At 47.4% G+C, this 26,681-nt stretch overlaps 1 protein-coding gene across 1 annotated transcript in view; it reads left to right on the top strand.

The window, feature by feature from the left end:
• The window catches only part of KIAA1328, a 209,367-nt gene that overhangs the window by 99,603 nt on the left and 83,083 nt on the right, over positions 1–26,681 (top strand). Inside the window, exon 7 of the mRNA XM_083354853.1 lies at positions 21,482–22,155. Coding sequence (XP_083210979.1) covers positions 21,482–22,155 — 674 coding nt within the window. The remainder of the gene's footprint in view (positions 1–21,481; positions 22,156–26,681) is intronic.

Here is a 26,681-nt window from a genome sequence, read left to right as displayed (position 1 = left end):
AGCCAGCCATGCTGAGGGGAAAGGGCGAGGTTTCCAAGCTGAGCCGTGCTGGCTCAGGAATTCTGGGAGTTGAAGTCCACGAGTCATAAAAGAGCCAAGGTTGCCAGAAAAGAGTTGGATTTGCTCTCGGTTCCTCGAGCACCCTCACCAACCCTGACAGGGCAAGACACTCCACTCCCTTCTAGCACTGATTATGTTGCCTTCATGGGTCATGAAATGTCTGCAAGAAAATAACTAAGCTCAGAGAGCACCAAGGACCAAGGACAACAACAATAATAATAATTAATAAAATAATAATAATATCATCATCATCATCATCCTCTTTGTAGACTCCTCTCCCTTCTAGCACTGATGATGTTGCCTCGATGGGTCATGAAATGTCCGCAAGAAAATAACTAAGCTCAGAGAGCACCAAGGACCCGGTAATAACAACAACAACAATAATAATAAATAATAAAATAATAATAATATCATCATCATCATCCTCTTTGTAGACTCCACTCCCTTCTAGCACTGATGATGTTGCCTCGATGGGTCATGAAATGTCTGCAAGAAAATAAGCTCAGAGAGCACCAAGGACCCGGTAATAACAACAACAACAATAGTAAATAATCAAATAATAATATCCTTCTCCTCCTCCTCCTCTTTGCAGACTCCACTCCCTTCTAGCACTGATGATGTTCCCTAGCTGGGTCATGAAATGCCTCCCAGAAAACCACCCAGCTTAGAGAGCATCAGGCCCTGCCTTGATTGACGCTGTGCAAGCGCCAGTTGCTCGGCGAATGTTCAGTTAGAGTGAGAGTATCGTGAGTCAAAAAATCTGCATTGTTAGTGAGTTGCTCCTTTGGGGCCGAGCGCGCCAGCTTCAAGTCACCGAATTAATCAAAGGCCCCCAGCCTGTAATGCCATTATGAATAATCAGAACATTTCAGCCCCAGGCCCAGCCCGTCACTCTGGTGAGCGCTGAACTCCGTCAGTCTCAATTGAAGCTCTGTCAATCTTTCTCAGAGACGCTGATGGATGACATCGCTTGCCTCGCCATTAATTTGAAGCGCCCCGCAGTGCGCGGCTCTCCACCGGCTGTCACAAGGCCTCCCCCCCGATTATCGATGCATTTTGACATCTTCTGCTGCAGATTTGGGGGCAAACATACAAAACTCGCGCACGGGCTCTTTGGCCTGTGTTTCTTCCGGAGCGCCGCGAAGGATACCCACAGCTTTTTCTCCACTGACCTCGGACCTCCGGCTCGCGTCTTCTCCCGGGCTTCGGAATTTTATTTTGAATTTGCCTTCCCCAATTAGAGCGACTCGGAAGTCCTTGGACCAAAAGACTCTCCCTCCCCCCTTGCCAAGCATCTCATGACAATGCTGCCATTTCCTCTGCGGATCTTCTTAAATCCCTATTTTTCACCTTCAGCAAATTACTATTGGTGGTTTCACCTTGCTGCCCCTCAGACCGAAATAAAGGTGTTTTTTTTTAAAAAAAATCATCCCAATCATGAATCTTGGTATGAAGAACAGCTACGTTTTGCATCTCTCAGTGAATATATACATATAGATAGATATAGATATAGATATACACATAGAAATAGATATATCTCAGTTGAAATCTTTATATTAAGCATAACCTCAACTGCGACTTCTTCCATCTAAATTATGAGCTCATGGATGTGTGGCAGTTTTCAGCGAGGGAGAGTTTCTTTGCATCGGGGTTTAAAACTTCCTGGAAAGATGCTGTTGTTGGATTGAAACTCTTGTCCACACCCTCTGGTGCTTTTGTGAATAATGTGACCCCCTCTTCTTTGTGGCAGCCCCTCAAATACTGGAACACTGCTATCATGTCACCCTAAGTCCCGCAGCCTTTCTTCGTATGTTTTAGTCTCCAGGCCTTGGATCATCTTCTCTGAATTTTTTTCCAAACTCTCAACATCTTTTTTTTTTTTTTGTGATATGGTGACCAAAATTGGCCGCAGTATTCCAGGTGTGGTCTTACTAGGGCTTTATAAAGCGGTACTAACACTTTGCGTTGTCTCGATTTTATGCCTCTGTTTATACAACCCAGGATTGTATTAGCTGTTTTGGCGGCGGCTGCACACTGCTGGCTCATGGTCAAGTGATTGTCCACTAGGACTCCAAGGTCCCTCTCACAGTGACTGTTTTTAAGCCAGGTCTTGCCCAATCTGTACTTGTACCTTTGTTTTTTCTTGCCTATATGTAAGACTTTGCTTTTCTCCACACTGAAACTCATTTTGTTGGATAGGGCCTTGCCCAGTCTGTACTTGTATACTTGGGTAGGTAGGTAGGTAAGTAGGTAGATAGACAGACAGACAGACAGACAGACAGACGATAGATGGATGGATGGAGGTAGGTCTGGGTTGAACAAAGGAGTGGGATTTGTGGAAAGGAGGAGGAGGAGGAGGAGGAGGAGGGACTGGAGTCCTGAGTTCTCTCTCAGCTTGGATGTTCATTTGCAGACATTTCATGACCCAACTAGGTAACATCATCAGTATTAGAAGGGAGCGGGGTTTGCAGAGAGGAGGAAAAAGAAGACTATGGGGTTCTTGGTTCTCTCTGAACTTGGTTGTTTTCTTGCAGACGTTTCATTACTCTGATTCTATAGGAGTGGCTTGCTGTGTCAGTTTTGATGGGAGGGTTCTTTGGGGGGGGGCTCCTTGATTGGTGCATAAAATAAAACTGCGTGATTATTGGTCTAGTATTAATCTAGGACAGGGGTCAGCAACCTGAAACAGTGAAAGAGCCACTCGGAACCGGTTCCCTCACAAAAGGAAAAACTGGGAGCCGCAAAAAAATGTGTGCGCATGCGCGTACATGCGCGCATGTGCAGAACAGGGTTTGACTGAAGAGTGGAGCCAAGGCGAGATATGCACCTACCCTGCATATTTGAATTGATTGGTTGAACTTTTTTAGTCCCACTTTTTTTTTTTTTTGGGACTGCACATGGCTGAAGACTGGGAGCCGCAGGAGACGGCTGAAAGAGCCACATGCGGCTCCGGAGCTGCGGGTTGCAGACCTGTGATCTAGTACATGTGTAGCTGAGTGGGGGGGTGTCTCTGTCTATGGTGCTCTCTGAGATTGCTTGCTTTCTTGCAGAGGAATTGAATCGTAGCCAGACAAGGCTTTGACGGCTGAAGGGTTAGGGTTAGGTATCCTTCTGCTATCAAAGCTGAAATGTGTCCCGAGGCTTACCAAGGCATGAATATAATAGTTCGTTTCTAGCAGGTGGAGTTTTCTGAATGGCCTCCTCTCCAGTTTTTCAGTGCTTTTGAGGATAAAAACCTTCATTTTTAAGAGAGGGGGAATGAGAGAGAGAGAGAGAGAGAGAGAGAGAGAGAGAGAGAGAGAGAGAGAGAGAGAGAGAGAGAGAGATATGGAGGGAGAGAGAGAGAGATGGAGGGAGAGAGAGAGAGAGAGAGATGGAGGGAGGGAGGGAGGGAGAGAGAGAGAGAGAGAGAGAGATGGAGGGAGAGAGAGAGAGAGAGACAGAGAGAGACAGAGAGAGAAACTTGCTTTATTCCGTAGTTCCGAGAGTATCTTTAAAGCACCAACTTCTGTAGAAATGGAGATATCTTGACTAAGCAGCCAAGACGAATCACTTCATTCTTTTCAAAAATCACATTAAACAGAGCCCATGAATCAAGGGATGTGCCTAGATCAACAGCCGGACCGTCAAGGAGTGCCCTTTTGGCGAGCTCTAATTTAAGATCCAATTAAAACCCACATTTTAAATCTTCAATTAATGAATTCATCAATTAATGGTATCAACTGATAAATGTTTTCTTCCCCTTATTAGTTTATGGGGCTTAAGATGCAAAATAGATAAATGGAAGATCATTATTTTTTTTTCCTCCAGTGGTGCAGGAAAAGGGAAGCTCACAGTTGCAACAAGTGTCTCTGAAAGGAAGCTAAGCTTTCTTCCGTCCAAAGGGTGCTGAGAACTTGGTGATGGTGTTCGAATATTGGAATATTTGTATAACAGGCAGCCCTCGATTTATGAGTGGGGACAGGGCAAGTCACTAGTACATAAGCAGAGAGCAAACCCTGCTCCTTTCTAGCACGGATGGCGTTACCTAGTTGGTTCATGAAACGTCTGCAAGAAAACTACCAAGCTCAGAGAGCACCCAGGACCCCACTTTCCTCCCCCTCCCCCTCTCCTCCTCCTCCTCCTCCTCTCAAATCCCACTCCCTTCTAGCACTGATGATGTTATTTAGTTTGGGTAATAAAACATCTGCCAGAAAACTACCAAGCTCAGAAAGCATCAAGGACTCCAGAGTCGTGGTCGTCGATATTTCATGACCCGACTGGTGATGTTCCCTAGTTGGCTCATAAAATGTTTGCAAGGAAACAAGCAAGATCAGAGAGCACCAAGGATCCCACATTATTATTCCTCCTCCTCCTCCTCCTCCTCCTCCTCCTCCTCCTCCTCCTCCTCCTCCTCCTCCTCCTCCTCCTCCTCCTCTTACAGATATTTCATGACCCAACTGGTGATGTTCCCTAGTTGGCTCATAAAATGTCTGCAAGGAAACAAGCCAGATCAGAGAGCACCAAGAATCCCACATTATTCCTCCTCCTCCTCCTCCTCCTCCTCCTCCTCCTCCTCCTGCTCCTCTTCCTCCTCCTCCTCCTCCTCCTCCTCCTCCTCCTCCTCCTCTTACAGATATTTCATGACCCGACTGGTGATGTTCCCTAGTTGGCTCATAAAATGTCTGCAAGGAAACAAGCCAGATCAGAGAGCACCAAGGATCCCACATTATTCCTCCTCCTCCTCCTCCTCCTCCTCCTCCTCCTCCTCCTCCTCCTCCTCCTCCTCCTCCTCCTCCTCCTCCTCCTCCTCCTCCTCCTCCTCCTCCTCCTCTTACAGATATTTCATGACCCGACTGGTGATGTTCCCTAGTTGGCTCATAAAATGTCTGCAAGGAAACAAGCAAGATCAGAGAGCACCAAGGATCCCACATTATTCCCCCTCCACCTCCCCCTCCCCCTCCCCCTCCTCCTCCCCGTCCTCTTCCTCCTCCCCCTGGCATCCCCAAGTCCCTTCTAGCACTGATGATGCTATCTAGTTGGGTAATAAAGTGAGAAGCCAAGCTCAGAGACCACCAAGGACCCCTCCCTCCATTCAGCCCTGAGCTACAAAGATTCTCTTCTGTTGGTATATTCATTCACTAGCTGGCTTTTCCTGAATTGACATTACCCAAAGGAATCCCCACCACCGCATTCCTAATTTCCAGTCCTATAATTTGCTGAGAGGTGGCTTATCGGAGGCTCCAGCGGATGTATCCCAGCCCAGGCAATCTTTCCTCCGTCCTATTTGTTCCAGAAGGCGTTGGCTTCTGGCTTCCGTCGCTCCGCGCAGAGCGACGCAAGCGAAGGACCGTCTCGCCGAAGTTGCCTTTTGACTTTTTCTGCAAAAGATCCCTTTGTGCTTTGAATTTCAAAAGCCGCCTTAATTCATATTTGTCCGGAGCCTGACATTTAATTCACCAGCCGGGCTGCATGTTTAATGATCAATTTATAAATGCCTTTTTTTGATGTAAAGCTGTAGATAATTGGCATTAGCGGATTCTTCGCCAGGCCTGTCGATCACCCACTGCTCCTGTTGACTTTGATGAAGACACGGGGTGCTTTGGGAGGGGGTGAAATAAAGAAAGGGTATTGGCCGGGGGGGGTGGCGAGGGGGGGAAGAAAGAAGCTCAAAGTAGGGAAGATCAATTATTTCTTCCGCGGCCCATAAATAGGCTGCTGTGTTCTCTGAGAAGAGTGTGGAGAACTTTCTTGCGGATCTTCCCGCCAATCGGGGAAATGTTTCTGGTTGTAGCGATGGAGGAGAATACAGGCAGTCCTCGGCTTACGACCACAGTTTCTGCTGCTAAGCCACACATTTTCTTCAGTGCGCCTTGCCCCATTTTATGACCTTCCCTTCCTCCGGCTGTTCAATGAATCGCTGCAGCTGTTAGTGTCACTCGGTTTTTAAGTGAGTCTGGCTTCCCCGTTGACTTTGCTTGTCAGAAGGTCACAGAAAGGGGATCCCGGGACGGTGCAACCGTCCTAAATATGAGTCGGTTTGCCAAGCGTCCGAATTTTGATCGCATGAACGTGGGGACGCTGCAGAGGGCCATCGGTGTGAAAAACGGTCATAAGTCAGGTTTTTTAGTGCCGTTGAACGGTCACTAAAACGAACTGTTGTAAGTCGAGGACTATCTGTATTTGTAACTGGGTAGCCTCAGGAGAAGCATGATATGCGGTCCCTGGTGCTCTTGGAGCTTGGCTGTTTTCTTGCAGACGTTTCATTACCCAACTAGGGAACATCATCAGTTTTAGAAGGGAGAGGCGTGTGTGGAGAGGAGGAGGAGGAAAGCCGGGGGATTCTTGGTGCTCTCTGAGCTTGGCTGGTTTTTTCCAGACATTTCATTACCCAAATAGGTAACGTCATCAGTGCTAGAAGGGAGTGAAGTATTCCTCTCTTCTACCAACAGAAGAGATGTTTTGTAGCTCAGGGTGTAACTCTGGGTCCCAGGTACTCTCTGAGCTTGGCTGTTTTTCCTGCTGACCAATTTTATAGAGGGGGGGGGCCTTACTTACAGCAGTTCGTTTAGTGACCGTTTGAAGTTACAGTGAAAAAAGTGACATGATCGTTTTTCACACGACTGTTGCAGCCTCCCCTTGGTCATGTGATCAGAGTTCGGACGCTTGGCATCTGACTCATATTTATGACGGTTGCAGTGCCCCAGGGTCACACGATCCCCTTTTTGCAGGCAAAGTCAATGGGGGAGCTGGATTAAGTTCAGGGCTGTGTAACTAACTTGACAGCTGTAATGATTCCCTATCTATCATCTATCCATTTATCTCATATATATATATATATATATATATATATATATATATATATATATATATATATATATATATATATATATATATATATATATATGTGTATGTGTGTGTGTGTGTGTGTGTGTGTGTGTGTGTGTGTGTGTGTGTGTGATATGTTAACTCTTAGATTACCTTGCTAGGCCCCAAACATGGGGCAAATCTTTATTTCCTGTTTTCAGCCTTATCTCAAAGACCATCGAACAGGCTGTAGTCACACCGGGCAGTTCATATATTTGTGTAAATTACTAACAAAGAATTTAGGGAAGCTGATATGCATTTCTGACTCATTAGTCTTCATCAGTCAGTCATACCCTTCTGAGATTCGAACCTAACGTGCAAGCAGCCCAGGTTTGAGGTGTGCTCTGATTGGGTGGGAGTGTGTTTTGAATGGTGGGTGTGTTCTGATTGGGTGGGGGTGTGTTTTGAGTGGATGGGCTGGTTTCAGCTGCCAGCCTTAGACCTGAGCTGGTGAGTTTATATATATTTGACTTGCTAACAAAGAATAAAGGGAGACCGATATGATCATTTCAAACTTATTTGTTCTCATCAGTCAGCCATACCCTTCTGAGATTCGAACCTGGGCCGACTGTGTCCTAAGCGGTTGTTTTAACCCCTAGGCCACAGGCGCTCTCTCGCTCTCTCTTTGTTAGCTGAGAAGCAAGGGAGATATGTGTTAAATGTTTGCTAAGCATTCAGAATACACTTGCTTGGTCCCAGGCATGGGACAAATCTTATTTCCTGTTTCAGCCTAGCCCAAGGCCATCTACAGGCAGTAACCACAGCAGTGGCAGCTCATATTTGTGTAAATTTTTTGGCTTGCTAACAAAGAGAGACCGATATGATCATTTCAAACTTATTTGTTCTCGTCAGTCAGCCATAACCTTCTGAGATTCGAATATTGGTTGTGTATTTTTGATAGGCCCTCAATTCCTCTCTTTCGCCACCCCCTCTTCTACAGGAGGGCTTTGGCATGAAAACAAGTCCTTTGCCTCTGAAGGGTTCACCTGTTCTCCTGCTTGTTCTCCCACCTGGCTGTAATCCTGTAGCTATTGACATCTCCATGGGAGGTTGTGCAAAAGATTACGATGTCAAAAGGAGGCGTTAGGGCTTCAGGTGAAAAAATAAGCAGCAGGAGCAGGTGAGCTGGAGAGAGGAAGCCAATCTTGTTCCCACTCTGGCCTCCTGCTAACGCGGCGTAATGTGCCTCAGATGTTTTTAGGTGTAAATATGCATCTCCTGCCTCGCAAGTGCCTCATTTCACGTCAGGTTTCTTATCTGCGCTAAACCTTTTGGAAACTAAGCAACCGGAACCCTGCGGTACATTTCAGTGAGGGATTATATCAGAATTGTAGGGCTGGAAAGGACCTTGGAGGTCTTCTGGTCCAACCGCCTGCCCAAGGCAAGAGTCCTCATACCATCCTGGACTAAATATGTGTCCAATCTTTTCTTGAAAACCTCCAGTGTTGGAGAACCCCAAATTCTGGGAGACGAGCTATTCCATTGATGGATCGTTCTCAGTGTTAAGAAAGTCCTCATTATTTCGAGGTTGGATGGTCTTCTGAGGAGTTCCCACCCATTGCTTCCTGTCCCGCCCTCAAGGGCTGTGGAGAATATATTGGGGTGTCACGATAGCAGTGTTTCGATATTGGAGGGGCCTGCCACAAAGAAGACAGGCTCGACCCATTTCCCAAAGCACCCAGAAGGCAGGACAAGAAACGATGGACAGAAACTCATCAAGGAAGGAAGCAACCTGGAATTCAGGAGAAGCGTCCTAACGGTGAGAACAATTAATCGGTGGGATGGCTTGCCTTCAGAAGTTATGGGTGCTCCAACACTGGCAGTTTCCTTAGAAGAGTTTGGACAATCCTTTGTCTGAAATGGTATAGGGTCTCCTGCTTCAAGAGGAGGTTGGACTAGAAGACCTCAAAGGTCCCTTCAAGCCAACCAAGGAGAGAAGCAACCTAGAACCGAGGAAAAATTTCTTAACGGTGAGAACCATCAGTGGAACAACTTGCCTCCAGAGGTTGGGGCTGCACCAACACTGGAGGGTCCCTTCCAGCTCTGTTATTAAGATATCGTATCACCCCTAAATCATCTCTTCGTTAGGCTAAACGTACCCATTTCCACGACAGGGACAGCTTCTGAAATGGAAATCTTGACATCCTTCTGTAGGAGGCTGTATTTTTAAAAAAAATCTTAATTTTTTTCCTCCCTGGGATAAGCTTTTTTCTTTTTCTTTTTTTTAAAAAAAAGCATTTTCAGTAGCTTTTTTCTTTTATTTGTTTTTTCTTTTCTTTTATTAAATTTATATACCGCCCTATTCCCGTAGGACTCAGGGCAGTTTACAGGGAAAATTAAAAGCATAACATACAAAAATTAAAATCAGTTAAAACAATTAATTAATTCCAGTCCCCGAAATTTAAAACTAAAACCCAATTAAAAATTAAAACCCCTCAGTCTGGGCCAGACAGCTCGGAAGAGCCACGTTTTCAGGTCCCGGCGAAATGAACGAAGGTCGGGGGCAGTCCTAAGTTCCGTGGGAAGTTGGTTCCATAGGGCAGGCGCGCCCACAGAGAACGCTCTTCCCCTGGGAATAACCCGCCGGCATTCCTTAACCGGCGGTACCCTGAGAAGGCCCTCCCTGTGGGAGCGCACAGGACGATGGGAAGTTGATGCCGGCAGCAGATGTTCCCTTAGATAATCCGGACCCAAGCCATTTAGCATTAGCCTTGGTGGAGCAGTGGGCTAATGCCTCCTTAAGTAACACCAGCTGCCTGCAATTAGTGCAGGTTCGAGTCCCACCAGGCTCAAGGTTGACTCAGCCTTCCATCCTTCCCAGGTAGGTAAAATGAGGACCCAGATTGTTGGGGGCAATTAAGCTGACTTTGTAATAATGCCACTTGTGGGGTGTGTGAAAGCCCTAACAAGCAGGCATATACATAGAATGAAGGCTACTGCTAAGCTTGTAAAGCCGCCCTGAGTCTTCGGAGAAGGGCGGGATATAAATGGAATTAAAATAAATAAATAAAAATTTAGGGCTTTATAGGTCATTACCAGCACCTTGAATCTTTTCTTCTTTTTTTTTAAAGCGAGTTTTTTGGGAAATGATTCCTTTCCTGCGTTTTTAGTTCAGTGCAGTTGAAAATCCTGAAGGCCCAGCTGAAACAGCTGAACAAAGCTGCCAGCGTAAGTGTGTGCTGGCTTTCTTTTTTTTTAAAAAAAAGATATTTCTATTTTTTCCCTTTGTCCCATGAAGTCCAACCCTTTTAGCTGTTGGGCAGGAAACAGGCGAGGGAAAAAAAACAAAACACAAAACAACCCCCCCCACCACACACACACACCCTTCCAGGGCCCATTAGAACTTGTTTACTACACCAATATCTGTATGTTAAATGACGAGAGAGTTCAGATTATTGAATAATTTAAAAAAAAAATCCGCTTTAATTGGTGTCGACCAACCTGGAAAAGGCCAAGGATGACGCTGGGAGCGTGCCGGGCGAAACGACTCTCATGCATAATGCATGGCGGAGATTGTTCCTTTGGCAGCGTTGGCCTTGTTAAAAAGCAGGAAGTTTTGGAAACGAAGCACGGGCGATGGAACACCTGCAAGTCTTTAGTTCATCTGCTGGAAAGTAATCTACCTTGATGATCTCCTCGGCTGAAAAGCTGCCAGAGTGGGATGGTTAATTGCACGAGGGAGAAGGCACCCCGTTTAGTCTCGGGATGGGGACTTGGCAGAGATTTCCCCTGCAGCTGCTCGGATTTGCATTTCCCCGTCCGCCTGCCGACGGCTGGAAGTGTCAAGCGGAAAAACTGGGTCTGGTGAACCCATCTGATCAGCCTGATGATTGGTCTAAGGCAGGGCTAGGGGATTTGCGGCCCTTTTACCATCTGTGAACTTCAATTCCCAGAATTCCCGAGCCAGCCAAGGAACTCTGGCCCTTTTACGATCTGTGAACTTCAATTCCCAGAATTCTTGAGCCAGCCAAGGAACTCTGGCCCTTTTACGATCTGTGAACTTCAATTCCCAGAATTCCTGAGCCAGCCAAGGAACTTTGGTCCTTTTACAAATCTGTGAACTTCAACTCCCAGAATTCCCGAGCCAGCCAAGGAACTCTCTGGCCCTTTTACGATCTGTGAACTTCAATTCCCAGAATTCCTGAGCCAGCCAAGGAACTTTGGCCCTTTTAACAATCTGTGAACTTCAATTCCCAGAATTCCCGAGCCAGCCAAGGAACTCTCGGGCCCTTTTACGATCTGTGAACTTCAACTTCAGGAATTCTGGGAGTTGAAGTTCAAAGATCGTAAAAGGGCCATGGTTTCCCACCCCTGGTGTAAAGATTCTGGTGTTGAAACAACAGAAATAAAATTCAGGCCTTCAGAGTTGTGGAAACTCAAAAGAAACCGCAATCTTACAGCTGAACATCTGATCGTAACCACAGGAAACATGCAGAGGTATTTTTGTAACTGATATACAGGTAGCCCCTGACTTACAATAGTTCATTTAGTGACCAGTCAAACTTACAGCGGAATCGACTTAGGACCGTTTCTCATAGTGACCGTCGCAGCATCCCTGCAGTCACGTGACCAAAATTCAGACGCTTGCCAACGGACTCGCTTTTATGATGGCCACGGCGTCCTGGGATCGCCTGATTCCCCTTTTGCGACCTTGTTTGACAAGCAAAGGCAACGTCACGAAGTCTGATTCGCTCAACGACCAGGTGGCTAACTTAACCACCGTGGTGATTGGTTTAACGGCTGTGGCGAGACAGGCCCTAAAACGGGGCGAAACCACTTCGTAAGGGTCTCAACAACAGAAATTTGGGGGCTCGCTCGTGGTCGTATGCCGAGGACTGCCTGCCTTTGACCTACTGGGATTCTGCCTTTAAGGCAGGGGACAGGGACGCATACAGAGAGGCCAGGGCAAATCTTAGAAGAGGCATTAAAGGTAAAGGTAAAGGTTCCCCCGCACATGCGTGCTAGTCGTTTCCGACTCTAGGGGCCGGTGCTCATCTCCGTTTCAAAGCCGAAGAGCCAGCGCTTGTCCGAGGACGTCTCCGTGGTCATGTGGCCGGCATGACTAGACGCCAAAGGCGCACGGAACGCTGTTACCTTCCCACCGTAGTGGTCCCTATTTTTCTACTTGCATTTTTATGTGCTTTCGAACTGCTAGGTTGGCAGAAGCTGGGACGAGTAACAGGCGCTCACTCTGTTACGCGGCGCTCGGGATTCGACCCACCAAACTGCCGACCTTCTGATTGACAAGCTCAGCTTCCTAACCCACTGAGCCACCGCGTCCCTCAGAAAGAGGCATTAGGATGGCAAAACAGCAATATAAACACAAGGTGGAGAACCACTTAGCAGACAACAATCCGAGGCAAGTGTGGCAGGGACTGCAGCATTTAACCAACTACAAGGGCAATACGAGGAACACGGTTAACACCGATGTCTCGTTGGCAGAGGAGCTGAATATCTTCTTCGCTCGGTACGAGGTAAAAAGACCAGACCCCGTAGCCTCTGCTGGCCGGCCTTCTGATTTTCAGCAACTCACCCTATCTGAAGACCAGGTGAGAACTGTATTGAAGGCTGTGAATCCCAGCAAAGCTGCAGGCCCAGATGGGGTGCTGGGGATAGTGGTTAAGAATTGTGCCGACCAATTAGCAGGGGTCCTGACAAGGATTTTTAACATCTCCTTGCAAACGGCCTGTGTACCATCGTGCTTGAAAGCAGCTACCATTGTCCCAGTCCCCAAGAAAACTGCAGTTGAGTGCCTGAATGACTACAGACCTGTTGCATTAACGTCTGTAGTCATGAAATGCTTCGAAAGACTGGTTCTCCAAGATCTCAGGACATGCCTCCCACTGGATTTCGATAAACATCACTTTGCCTACAGGGGGAACAGGTCGACAGACGATACCATAGCTACTGCTGTACACTGTGTAGCAAGTCATCTTGAGAAACCTGGAAACTATGTCAGGATGATTTTTGTTGATTATAGCTCAGCTTTCAACACCATTTTGCTGAGCACTCTCATCGAGAAGCTGACTGACTTGAAATTTTCACCCTCTATCTGCGATTGGATTCAAGACTTTCTTAGGGACCGGTTACAAACAGTGAGGGTCGGGTCCGCTTTGTCCACCCCCCTGAAGCTTTGCACCGGCTCGCCACAGGGCTGCATGCTTAGCCCCTACCTGTACTCTTTGTACACATATGACTGTGTATCATCCGATCCATCTACTGTGATAATTACGTTCGCAGATGATACTACCATGGTGGGTCTTATTACAGGTGGGGATGAGACAGCATACAGGGCAGAGGTACAAAAACTATTTATATGGTGTTTTAACAACAACTTGCACCTGAACATCGGCAAGACAAAAGAGATGGTGCTAGACTTCCGGAGGAAAAAGGAGGAACCTGCCCCACTTTACACCGGGGAGGACTGTGTAGAGAGAGTTTCCTCCTTTAAATTTCTGGGAGTCTACCTCTGCGAAGATCTGACCTGGAAAGTCAATGCAACCCAGGTGGCCAGAAAGGCCCAACAGAGACTTCACTTTCTCAGGGTCTTGCGGAAGAACAGGGTAGAACAATGGCTTATGACCCTCTTTTACTGGTCTACTATACAGAGTGTCCTCTCGTACTGTATTGTGGTTTGGTATGCTGGTCTGACAGCCGCGGATAGGAAAGCATTACAGAGGATGGTGAGCACAGCACAAGACATTGTGGGCTGTCTCCTGACACCACTGGATGACCTCGCCAGGGCTCGCTGCCTTGGAAGAGTAAGGAAAATTCTCAGGGACGACTCACACCCTGGACGGTATCTTTTTACTCTGCTACCATCGGGTGGGAGATATAGGAGTATAGCCAGCCATACCAACAGGCTGAAGAACAGCTTTTATCTATGGGCTGTTAGGCTTTTGAATGGGAAATAATTTAATATAATATAATATAAACTTAATAATATAAACTTTATGCATAATTGACTTGCGAGGCCGGTGCGTTGTGCAATTAGCTCACAGGGTGTAATAAGATGGAGGGTTTGTGTCACTGTAAGTTGGGGGTGGGGGCACGAAGGGAGGCTCAGCCAATCTCAATGTATACATGGTTGTACTTTGACAATAAAGGTTCATTCAGTCGTTCATTCTTACTGTGCGTTGTGTGTTCCTACCGTGTCACCAAGTGCAAGTTAGGAGCCTGTCGATGCTTGCTTGAAAATGCACTCAGGATTCTTCTGGCTGTGTCCAGTGCTGAATAAAGGTGTTATCTAGAGGTGGAACTCGAGTTCTGCTTATTTGTCCGTGCCAAGCCACAACCTGGTTCCCGGCTTGACAGCCTGGCCCGCACAAAGAGCAGCGTCCAATTCTTCCTCCGAGTCGCAAAAGTTATTCGGATCTGGACAAAAGTGGGTCTTCCCATAAGGCTGGAAGAACCCCCAAATGATTTATACAGCATGCTTTTATACTGTATTTCGTTATACAAGGCGTTGGCGGAGATCCTCCATTATCCAGGTCACGGCTGTCCCAAAGGTGCTTTTTCAGGAGGCAACTGGGCCTTCTTGTTTTTCCCTTAAAGACATTTCCCTTCTCATCCAAGGAGCTTCTTCAGCTCTGACCGGATGGCGGGAAATGAGAGGATTGATACTCCTTGCCGACAGCTGGTTATTTGCGCTCTTTTAGAGAGTCGTTGAGGCCACCTGGAGGTTTGTCTGTGTCCTCAGAGTCACCCGAGCGGTGCAAATGGGTGTGGGGCCTTCTGGGAACTGCTGAAAGGGCTGCGTTGCTGTGTCTTTCAGCAGTTCCAAGAAGGCTCCACGCCCATTTGCACCGCTGAGGTGACCCCGAGGACACAGACAAACCTCCAAGTGGCCTCAACGACTCCCTAAAAGAGCGCAAATAACCAGCTGTCGGCAAGGAGTGGAAATCCTTCCCTCCGTCACCATCCAAAACAAGAAAGTCCAGTTGCCTCCTGAAAAAGCAGCTTTGGGTTAAAACACAGAAGTGACTAAAGTCCGTTCAGAAGCATGTTTAGGAGGAAAAAAAGAGAGAGAGATTTAGCAAAGCCATTGTGCCCTCTCTCTGATTTCCTGTCTTGCTTCTCCTAAGCCAGGGGTCTTCAAACTTGGCCCTTTTATGACTTGTGGACTTCAACTCCCAGAATTCCTCAGCCAGCAAAGCTGGCTGAGGAATTCTGGGAATTGAAGTCCACAAGTCATAAAAGGGCCAAGTTTGAAGACCCCAGTCCTAAGCTATGGACAGTTAGTTATTCCAGGTAGTCCTCGACTTGGCAACACTTCATTTAGCGGCCATTCAGAGATACAGCGGCACTGAAAAAAGTGACCTATCGCCCCTTTTCACACTTACGACTTGCGGCATCCCTCACACCCCCCCCGGGAACTGGCCTGCATTTAGGATGGTCACAGTGTTCCGTGGTCACTGCAACCTTTTGACAAGACAAGCCAAGTCAGTGAGGGAGCTGGATTCACTTAGCAACCCTGTGACTTCCTTAACAATTGCAGTGATTCACTTAATAGCTGTGGCAAGAAAGGTCGTAGAATGGGGCGAAACGCGCCGAACTACTGCCCTCTGCCCCTCCATTTCTTCCTCCCTCTCTTCCTCTTCCTTCTCTTCCTCCTCCTCCCATCTCCCCCACCCTCTCCCCCTCCATTTCTCCTTCCTCCTCCCTCCTCTCCCCCTCCATTTCTTCCTTCCTCCTCCCACCCCACCCTCTCCCTCTCCCCTCCCCCTCCATTTCTCTCTCTCTTCCTCTTCCTCCCTTTACCCTCCCCCTCCCTTTCTCTCTCTCTTCCTCTTCCTCTCCCCTCTCCCCTTCCATTTCTCTCCCTTCCTCTTCCTCCCTCTCCCCTTCCATTTCTCTCTCCCTTCCTCTTCCTCTTCCTCCCTCTCCCCTCTCCCCTTCCATTTCTCTCACTTCCTCTTCCTCTTTTTCTCTCTCCCCTTCCATTTTTCTCCCTCTTCCTCCCTCTCCCCTTCCATTTCTCTCCCTTCCTCTTCCTCCCTCTCCCCTTCCATTTCTCTCCCTTCTTCTTCCTCTTCCTCCCTCTCCCCTCTCCCCTTTTATTTCTCTCCCTTCCTCTTCCTCTTTCTCTCCCCTTCCATTTCTCTCCCTTCCTCTTCCTCCCTCTCCCCTTCCATTTCTCTTCCTCTTCCTCCCTCTCCCCTCTCCCCTTCCATTTCTCTCCCTTCCTCTTCCTCCCTCTCCCCTTTCACTTCTCTCTCTTCCTCTTCCTCCCTCTCCCCTCTCCCCTCTCCCCGTCTCTCCTTTCCTCTACCTCTTCCTTCCTCTCCCCTTCCATTTCTCTCCTTTCTTCCTCTTCCTCCCTCTCCCCCTCTATTTCTCCCTCTTCCTCTCTCCTCTCTCCCCTTCCATTTCTCTCTCCCTTCCTCTTCCTCCTCCTCCTCGCTTTACCCTCTCCCCCTCCATTTCTCTTCCTCCCTCTCCCCTCTCCCCTTCCATTTCTCTCCCTTCCACTTCCTCTTCCTCCCTCTCCCCTTCCATTTCTCTCCCTCTTCCTCCCTCTCCCCTCTCCCCCCCTCTCTTCCTCTTCCTCCTCCTCCTCCCTTTACCCTCTCCCCCTCCATTTCACCCTCCCTCCTCCCCCACCTTTTCCCCTCTAACCCCCCTCCGTTTCTCCTTCCTCCTCCTCCTCCTCTTCCTCCTTTTTTGGCATCGAGCACTTGAAATGCAGCAATTATGACCATACATCATTCATGAACGAGGAGAGCCCCCGTTATCTTCAGCTCAGAAAATAGGCAACTAACCTCCTTCCCTTGTTATCTACCTTATTTATCTTAGGGTATTAATATCACCCATCCCAGTTCTCTCTGGCTGCTTTCTCATGATTAATCTTAACACTTAAAAAAAAACACTAAATGGAGATTTCAGGACAAAATGGGTGATAAAATGAGAGAGCCTAAACTTCATGGTTTTTTTTCCCCCCCTCCACTTAAGTTCCACTTTGTACATTCTTCGAAGTAAATCCTTTTTTTAAAAAAAAAGATTTATTCAGAAAGAAACAAAGAAACAATCCAGGTTTCTTAATAGTACTTTGTTGGAAGAGAATAGTAATACTCATAATTTTTTAAAAAACAAACACCTAGTTATTTGGACTAATAAGACCGTTTCAGTAGAAGAGGAGAAGGGAAGACTCTGACCAACACTTCAAAATATTCTATTGCAGGGGTTACCAACCCCCAGTTTGGACTGGTACTGGGCTGGGGCATGTCAGCAACCGGTCCGCACAAAGAAGCAAAGCCCCATCCACGGGATGCAGGCTGCACTCAAAACCACGCAATCTCCATTCTGCGGAAAAACCTCTCTCCGTGGAACCGGTCCCTGGTGCCCAAAAGGTTGGGGACCTCTGATCTATTGTGTCTTAAGCTGGCTTTCGATGTTGGCCAATACCGAAATTGGATTGCAGGTAGTCCTTTGACTTACAGCCTTTCCTTTAGTGACTCGTCACCTTTTCCCACACTTAATGACCGTTGCGGCGTTCCCCTGTGGTCACGCTCGGCCACTGACTCATATTTATGATGGTTGCAATGCCCCAAGATGATGGGATTCTCCTTTTGCGACTTTCTGAACCAGCAAATTCAACTGGACCGAATCGCTCCGGTTGCTAAGTGAATCATGCGGTCGTTAAGCAAACCCGACTTCTCCCTGTGGATTTTGCTTGTCGGAAGCAAACAGCGATCCTGTCACCCCAGCGTGCTGCAACCGTCATAAATACATGTTCTGTCCCAGCCCACGTGAGTCCTTGTTATGCTCACAAGGAGAAACCCCTCTTCCAATCAAGCAGGCAGGAACCTCAGGAAAAACCCAAACCCTTTTTATTATTCACAGACCTGAGTCAAGGTCCAAGGCAAACAAACACAGTCCACAGAAACTCGATCCTCAACATGAACGGTTGCCTTCGGCAACCAGCATCTCGCATACCTTCCCTTTTATAATTCAGCCAAGGCGTGGCTTCCTAATGCCTTCTCCTTTGCCTTTGGAGCCGCCCCATTGCATTCCTCTGTCCTACTCGCTTCTCTTGCCGGCGCTTTCGTGCATCCTGGATATTTCCCAGCTGTGTTTCATCACTGTCCAACTCAGGCTCCCAGCACAGCTGTGTCTCAGCCTGAGCGCGAGTAGAGGGGCCAGGCTCCTCGTCCGGCTGTAAGTTTTGGAGCTCCTCAGAGCCTTCCTCTGACTCTGATGTCACTCCAGGCCCCTCCTCCTCCTCCTCATCTGATTCTTCAGAGTCAGCTGCCGGATCCACTGGCTGGCGAGGAATCACAACACTACGTGCCAGTTGCCAAGCATCCCAGTTTTGATCACATGACCATGGGGATGCTGTGTCGGTCATAAGTTTGAGATCCCGTGCTAAGTCTTTTTCTTTTCTTTCTTTTTTCTTCTTTGTGTAAGTTTGAACAGTGACTAAGCGAACAGTTGTTAAGTTGAGGAGTACCTGTATTGTTATCTAACCAAGGACTAAGACTGAAAGAAAGTTCCGAGAAACAGCCCGGATCAAGCAAATCCTCAATTCCCTTCATCTAGATCTTGTGCCCAGGAATATGTTGGGAAGGCTTGGAAGAAGAAGAAAAAAAAGAATGAAAAAATTGGGGGGGGAACGGTTTTTTTTGTTTTTTTCACCTTTTTCAATTTTTCCAGGTTTTTTTTCCAGGCCTTCCCGTCTCCATTCATGCCGCAAACAAGTCACAGATCATTGAACAAGGGGCATTTCCATGTTAATTGTTCACACTGTCAGGAAATTTCTCCTCAGTTTTAGTTTACTAATCAAGGAGAGAAGCAACTTAGGAGTAAGGAGAATTAAGGAGACATTACCTGACAGTGAGAAGAATTAATCAGCGGAACAACCTGCCTCGAGAAGTTGTTAATGCTCCCACACTGGAAGTTTTTGAGAAGAGACTGGACAGCCATTTGTCTGAAATGGTGTAGGGTTTCCTGTTTGAGCAGGGGGTTGGACTAGAAGACCTCCAAGGTCCCTTCCAGTTTCTGTTATTCTGCTAATTAATTAGTGGAACTGCTTGCCTTTGGAAATTGTAGGTGCTCTTATCACTGGAGATTTTTAAGAAGAGATTGGACAGCCATGGGTCTGAAATGGAGTAGAGTTTCCTGCCTGAGCAAGGGGTTGGACTAGAAGACCACCAAGGTCCCTTAAAACTTCTGTTATTTTGAATTCTGTATGTTTCTGGTCACAGGTTCCCTCAGAAAGAGCTGAGAAAGTTTGCTTGATGAATGCAACTTGAGGCGTATTTCAAACTTTTAGAACTTTATCATTGCCTTTGCCTTCAACTAATTGAAAAACAACAAAAAAAAAACCAAAACCAAACCTCTTTAACAGTGAAATTCAAATGTGTTTTGCAGTTGAATGACAGCTTTTGATTCAGAGCTGCGTTTAATGCGGAGAGCAAGCCTTGTTAGTTATCAATGTTTTGTAGAGAATTTTTTTTTTAAAAAAAAGAAAGCTCATCAAATTTCCAACAGTTAACTAATATTCCATTCAGTACAAGGTGAAACCTTTTTATATCAAATTCCCCGCTGTGTAATGGCCAATCAGAAGGTATTTAAAGGGGCTGAAAGGATTTCCTGGCTTCGTATTCAAAATTAAACATTTTCAGACATTAACATTTAATGCTTTTCTTTTCTTTCGTTTTTTGCCACACTTCAAGTTGATTTTATGTAACCCTAGATACGTGCAATTCCTGGATAGGCTGAAGTGCTTTGTTTATGCCTCAGATCCTGCAGGCAATGCTTTTACATTTATGGTACCTGTGTAGATGGAATTAAATTGCAGATTTTGATAGCATGTTCCTCTCTTCTGCTTGAAAATAATGTGCTGGGGAAGTATTCTGTTGATAATGAAACCATTTCATTTCTGTATTTTTTCTGTCTGTCTCTCTCTCTTTTAAACTAATTTTACTCTATAAACTACAGACGAACTAGCCAAGGAACCCTAAACAAGGTTTTAACAGAGTTGGAAGGGACCTTGGAGGTCTTCTAGTCCAACCGCCTTTCTCAAGCAGAAAACCCTATATAGGCAGTCCTTGACTTACGACCACAAGCACGAGCCCAAAGTTTCCGTGGCTAACTTGAGACATTTGTTGTGCGAGTATTGCCCCATTCGATGACTTCTCTTGCCACCATGGTTAAGTGAATCCTGGCAGTTGACAAGTTAGTAAACCGGTTGTTAAGGGAATCTGGCTTCCCCCATTGACTTTGCTTGTCAGGAGGTCGCAAAAGGGGATCGCCTGACCTTGGGCACGGCAACGGGCATAAATGCAAATGGGCTGTTGGTCTGATCGCCGAGCTTGGCGATTTGACTGCGAACGTTTCATTTCCATTTGGGGTGACGTCTTCGGTGCGCTTTGAATTGTGCTTGTCTGTCAGAGCACTGGCCTTTAAATACCTTTTTGTGTGCAATGTAAACTGGTGTGGGTGTTATTCATCCAGGTCAGGGGTCTTCAAACTTGGCCCTTTTATGACTTGTGGACTTCAACTCCCAGAATTCCTCAGCCAGGCATGCTGGCTGAGGAATTCTGGGAGTTGAAGTCCACAAGTCATAAAAGGGCCAGGTTTGAAGACCCCTTGGTCTAGATGTTTCTGACTCGTGGTCTGGTCTTGGGCTATTTGATTGGCTGGTGGTTGTTGCTGGGCCATAGCCTTTGGTGTTTTAAGTCTTTGGTGTTTAAGATTCATAAATATGAATCAGTTGCCAAGCATCTGAATTTTGATCACATGATCACGGGGGGGGGGGCTGCTGCTGCTGCTTGAAAGGTCGTAACTCTGAACAATGGTCATTTTTCAATGCCACTATGACTTTGAATGGTCACTAAATGAACTTTTGTAAGCTGAGGACTACCTGTACCATTTCAGACAAATAGCTGTCCAGTCTCTTCTTAAAAACCTCCAGCGATGGAGCACCTACAACTTCTGAAGGCAACTTCCGATCCATTGATTAAATCTTCTAACTGTCGGGAAATTTCTCCTTAGTTCCCTGTTGGTGCTCTCCTTGATTGGTTTCCATCCATTGTTTCTTGTCTTGCCTTTTGGTGCTTTGGAAAATAGTTTGACCTCCCACTCATCTTTGTAAGAGCCCCTCAAATACTGGAACGCTGCTATCATATCCCCCCCTTCTCTTCACGACAGTAGACATACCCAAATCCTGCAACCCGTTCTTCATATAATTTAGTCTCCGGGCCCTTAATCATCTTCGTTGCTCTTGTCTCCACTCTAGAACATCCGCATATTTTTATATCATGGCGATCAAAAAATGAATGCAATATTTCAAGTGTGGCCTCACCAAGGCCTTATCAACTGGCATTAACACTTCACGTGATCTGGATCCTGCCCCTCTGTTAATGCAGCTTAACGGCAGAGACTGGATCTCTCCTTGTTTAGTTGCCAAGCATCTTTTTTTGTCTTGCCTTCTGGTGCTTTGGAAAATAGGTTGACACCCCCCCTAACTTCTCCTTTGGGGCAGCCCCTCAAATATTGGAAGACTGCTATTTTGAATTGTAGAAGCTGAACGTGGTTTTTTTTTCTTTTTCTTCTCTCCCCTGTCTATTTACAGATGTCTAACCAGAGACGCAACTGTCACTTGGTGCCGCCTTCAGACCTGGATGGATCCTACCTTGGTGTAGCTGCTAGACTACAAACTTTGTATAAGGACCACAACTTAACTCGTAGAAGCCCTAGTCCTCAACCTCCAGCTCGACTTAGTAGGAATAGAGGCGTCGTCCTTGGGGCTGGCACCCATGGATGTCAGAAAGAGGCCAGCAATGGGGGTCTTTTGGAAAACGGATTGCACCATAAATGCAACAACGTGCCAACTCCACCCGAGCAGCCGTTGCCTCCCCATTTCAGAAGAACTCCTGATGGGGGGAAGAGGAAGAATGGCTGTCCCATCCAGGGGTGTCCCTTCCATGAAAAATTAGGAAACTCGGCTCACAGATCTTTCCAAGAGGGTTGCCACGTGCAAGGCAGATACGTGCGATCCCCGTGCGAAACATCCTCGGAATATTTGGGTTCGACGCACTCTCCGAGGCAGAAGGCCAGCGAAGTCTTGAGAGCCAAAGAAGCCGATCGCGATCAAAACCTCTCCGAAGAGAAAAGGAAGCAGCTCCTGCTACAGAAAATCGAGCTGGAGATGGAGAAGGAACGTCTCCAGAATTTGCTAGCAGAGCAAGAGGCTAAACTTCTCCGCCAGCAAGAGCAGTTGCTGAAGTCCCGGCGGGATTATCACCGGTAAGCTTGAGTAGGTGAAAGGGAAACTGGGTTTTACTAGAATAAGGTAAAGGTAAAGGTTCCCCCGCACATGCGTGCTAGTCGTTTCCAACACTAGGGGCCGGTGCTCATCTCTGTTTCAAAGCCGAAGAGCCAGCGTTTGTCCGAGGACGTCTCCGTGGTCATGTGGCCGGCATGACTAGACGCCAAAGGCGCACGGAACGCTGTTACCTTCCCACCGTAGTGGTCCCTATTTTTCTACTTGCATTTTTAGGTGCTTTCGAACTGCTAGGTTGGCAGAAGCTGGGACAAGTAACAGGCGCTCACTCTGTTACGCGGCACTCAGGATTCGACCCGCCAAACTGCCGACCATCTGATCGATAAGCTCAACGTCCTAACCCACTGAGCCACCGCGTCCCTTACTAGAATAGCAGTCTGCAAACTTGGTCACTTTAAGTCGCGTGGACTTCAACTCCCAGAATTCCCCAGCCACCCATGTCAATCCCACTCACTTCTCATACTGAATTATGTTGGCTGGGGAATTCTGGCAGCTGAAATCCACGTGTTTTAAATTGACCACGTTTGGAGACCCCTACTTTAAAGCATAGTTTCTTAACCTCGGTAGCTTTAAGACTTGCGGGCTTTAACACCCAGAATTCCTCAGCTAGCCGTGTCAACACCCCCCCTTTCTAGCACTGAGTTGTGCTGGCTGGGGAATTCTGGGAGTTGAAGTCCGCAAGTATGAAAGTTGCCAAGTTTGGAGACCCCCTACTCTAAAGCAGAGTTTCTTAACCTCGGTAGCTTTCAGACTTGTGGGCTTCAGCTCCCAGAATTCCTCAGCCAGCCATGTCAACCCGCTTCCCTTCTAGCACTGAATCGTACTGGATGGGGAATTCTGGGAGTTGGAAGTCCACGCGTCCTAAACATTGCCAGGTTTGGAGACGACCCCTGTGGTAGAGCACAGTTGCTGTCCTGCAAAGTTTGGGTCCTTTTGCCTGGTGTGCAGGCCCAACGAGCCGCACCAGAAAAAGGTAGTCCTCAACGTACGACCACAATTGAGCCCCATACTGATGTGGCTAAGCGAGAAATTCCTTAAGTCAGTTTTGTCCCACTTTATGACTTATTCTTGCCACTGTTGTTAAGTGAATCATTGAACACAACTTGGAAGCGAATCCGGCTTCCCCATTTGACTTGACTTCTCAGAAGATCGCAAAAGGGGATCACATGACCCTGGGACACTGCAGCCGTCATTAAGTGTGAGTTGGTTGTCAAGTATACGAATGTAAATCACGTGACCATGGGGACGCTGCAACGGTCATAAGTGTGGAAAATGGTCCTAAGGCCCAACCAGGAGCATCTGCCACCCGTTAGCAATGAGAAGGTGGAGTCCACACCTCCTCCCGATCCAAGGACATATAGAGCAGAGAGGAGGCAGGCACAATGCTGGTCAGGAAGATTATTCGCGAGGAGGCAACCTCGCCTCTCATGAAGGGCTGCACTGAGCACTTGAACATTGCCGGCGCCCAGTTCTGTGCCTTGTGTGCTCGTGCCATGTGTCCTGACCTGTTTGAATGGTGGACTGCTTTCCTGGGCTTCATGTGTGCCCGTTGGTTACTCAGTGACTCTTGCCATACTGAGCGCTGAATCCAGACCCGTGCAATGGGGGGCACTTTCTGAGAACCTGTTTGAAGGGTTTGAATAAACACCTGCAGAACTCTTGCTGGGCGCATGGGCGTGTTCCCCTCAATTGTTCATCTTGCTGAACAGTCTCATTGTCTTTAAGCCACTATCTGACACCTTGTAGCCACCCAGAGTAGAAAGTTCTCCGCCCCCCCCCCAACGGCCTGCAGCCCTGATCTGTATAACTACGGTTTTTCCAACTGTTGTTTGATTAAAGACTATCAGAGCTGCGTGCTTTAGAAGCTGGCTGGGGTCACCAACCAAGGTCAGGAGCTAAGCAGGAGCAGATGGATTTTTTAACGATCCAAGAACCTTTAATCCATACAGGAGTTTTGGTGAAATGGAGAAAGGAAAGGAAAGGGAGGCCTACGTGCTGGGTTTTTTTGTTTTGCATATGGGCTCAGAGCACTCAGTGGGGCCCTTGATGCCCAGCCACAGAACTCTCAGCCACGTCTCTGCAATTTTGTTTTCCTTCTTCTCCTCCCGTCTGCTCCATCCCATGAGATAGATAAATAGATAGATAATATTTATTGTCATTTTTTTTACTGTAGGCACATTGGCAAGCGTTAAAAATGAAATTCTGTTGCCTGCTCTCAAAAGTGTACACATCCATAACACACATTTAAACATGCTACATACAACCTATGTATAAACCTTGTTGTTGTTAGTTGCGAAGTTGTGTCCGGCCCATCGCGACCCCATGGACAACGTTCCTCCAGGCCTTCCTGTCCTCTACCATCTTCTGGAGTCCATTTAAGCTCACGCCTCCTGCTTCAGTGACTCCATCCAGCCACCTCATTCTCTGTCGTCCCCTTCTTCTATTGCCCTCAACCTTTCCCAGCATTAGGCTCTTCTCCAGTGAGTCCTTCCTTCTCATTAGATGGCCAAAGTATTTGAGTTTCAACTTCAACTTCTGGCCTTCTAAAGAGCAGTCAGGGTTGATCTCCTCTAGGACTGACCGGTTTGATCGCCTTGCGGTCCAAGGGACTCGCAGGAGTCTTCTCTATCACCACAGTTCAAAGGCCTCAGTTCTTTGGCGCTCAGCCTTTCTTATGGTCCAACTTTCACAGCCATACATTGCAACTGGGAAGACCATAGCCTTGACTATACGCACTTTTGTTGACAGGGTGATGTCTCTGCTTTTTAGTGTGCTGTCTAGATTTGGCATAGCTTTCCTCCCCAGGAACAAGCGTCTTTTAATTTCTTGGCTGCAGTCCCCGTCTGTGGTGATCTTGGAGCCCAGGAAAATAAAATCTGTCACTACCTCCATTTCTTCCCCATCTATTTGCCAGGAATTGAGAGGGCCGGATGCCATGATCTTGGTTTTCTTAATGTTAAGTTTCAAGCCAACTTTTGCACCCTCCTTCTTCACCTGCAACAAGAGGCACTTTAGTTCTTCACTTTCTGCCATTAATTTATAAACCTACACCCTTACATATAAATAACATATAGATGTTAATCACTGTCCATCTTGAGCACATAGCGGAAAGAAGGAAGCTTTGGAGTTCACAAGGTTGATATTGTATGGAACAAAACTGGGACTGAATCTGGATGTTCTGCTTAGGATACCACGAAGCCCCCCCTCCCCCCCCAGAAGGTAACAAGGAAAACAGGTTGGGAAGAGGATGTGTAGTGTTCCAGACAATCCCGCGGACCCTGCTTAAACATCGCTTCTGTGCTATGTCCTTGATGGGAGGGAGGGAACTGCCAATGATCTTTTCAGCCGTCCTCACCACTCTCTGCACCGCCTTCCTGTCTGAAGCAGGGATGCTTCCAAACCAGACAGTGATGCCGTGTGACAGGATGCTCTCGATTGTCTCTCTGTAGAAAGTGGTCAGGACAGGGGAAGGAAGATGTGCTTTTCTAACACATTTCTTACACCAGTTCACCTAACCCTCAACCTCCTTGCGGTAAGCACCCTCGTTGTCGTCTTGAATAAGGCCCACTACTGTTGTATCATCCACCTACTTCACCCTGTGGCTGGTGGCAAACCTAGCACAACAGTCATGGGTCAATGGGGTGAACAGCAGCGGACTTAGGATGCAGCCCTGAGGGGAACCTGTGCTCAAGCAATACTTGTTCCAGCCCGCGCATACTGGGGCCTGTTAGTAAGAAAATCAAGAATCCAGATGCACAAAGGGGTGTTTAAGCCTAACAGGCCCAGTTTGTGTACTAGATGCCGGGGAATGATTGCACTGAATGCTGAATTCAAGTCAGTGGAACAACAAATGCACATGAGTATTTATTCCCTCGAAGTCCTCCAAGCTCAGATGGAGAACAAGAAATAAATCCAAGGTCTGCTGAGAAGACTGCCCCTCCTGCAAAGTACTGGTTGACGGAAACGCTGCTGCCTCCAAAAGAGGTGCCCTTTATTGTGTCTGCTCAGCTCCTTCCCACGGATTTGTGGATTTAAGTTTGCAGAGGATAGCTACAGTAGGTCCCTTTCCACACTATTAGGACCAATAGGTAGATGCAACCTTCGTGTTAGGAGTTGTGGACTTTCTCTCATTCGCTTCCTTTTATCTCCCTTTCCCCCCTTCTTCCACTCCTTTTCCCTTCCTTGCGCTTTCACCCTTTCCCTCCCTCCCTTTCCCTCTTTCTCCTTCTCCCTCTGCCTTTTCCTCTTCCCCCCTCTCTTTCCCCCTCTCCCCCTCCCCCTTTCTTCCCTCCCTCCCCCTCCCTCTCCCTCCTTCCCTTTCTCTCTCCCTCTCCTTTTCCCTCCCTCCCTTTCCCTCTTTCCTTCTCCCCCTTTCCCCCTCTCTCTTTCTCCCTCTCCCCCTCCCTCCCTTTCCCTTCCTTCCCCATCTCTCCCTCTCCCTCCCTTTCCCTCCCCCCTCTCTCTCTCTCTCCCTCTCTCCTCCTTTCCC

The sequence above is a fragment of the Vipera ursinii genome, assembly GCF_947247035.1.
Source record: "Vipera ursinii genome assembly, chromosome: 2".
Lineage (NCBI taxonomy): Eukaryota > Metazoa > Chordata > Lepidosauria > Squamata > Viperidae > Vipera > Vipera ursinii.
Note: the sequence above shows the minus strand (reverse complement) of the source record. Positions and strands in the feature narration are given on the sequence as shown.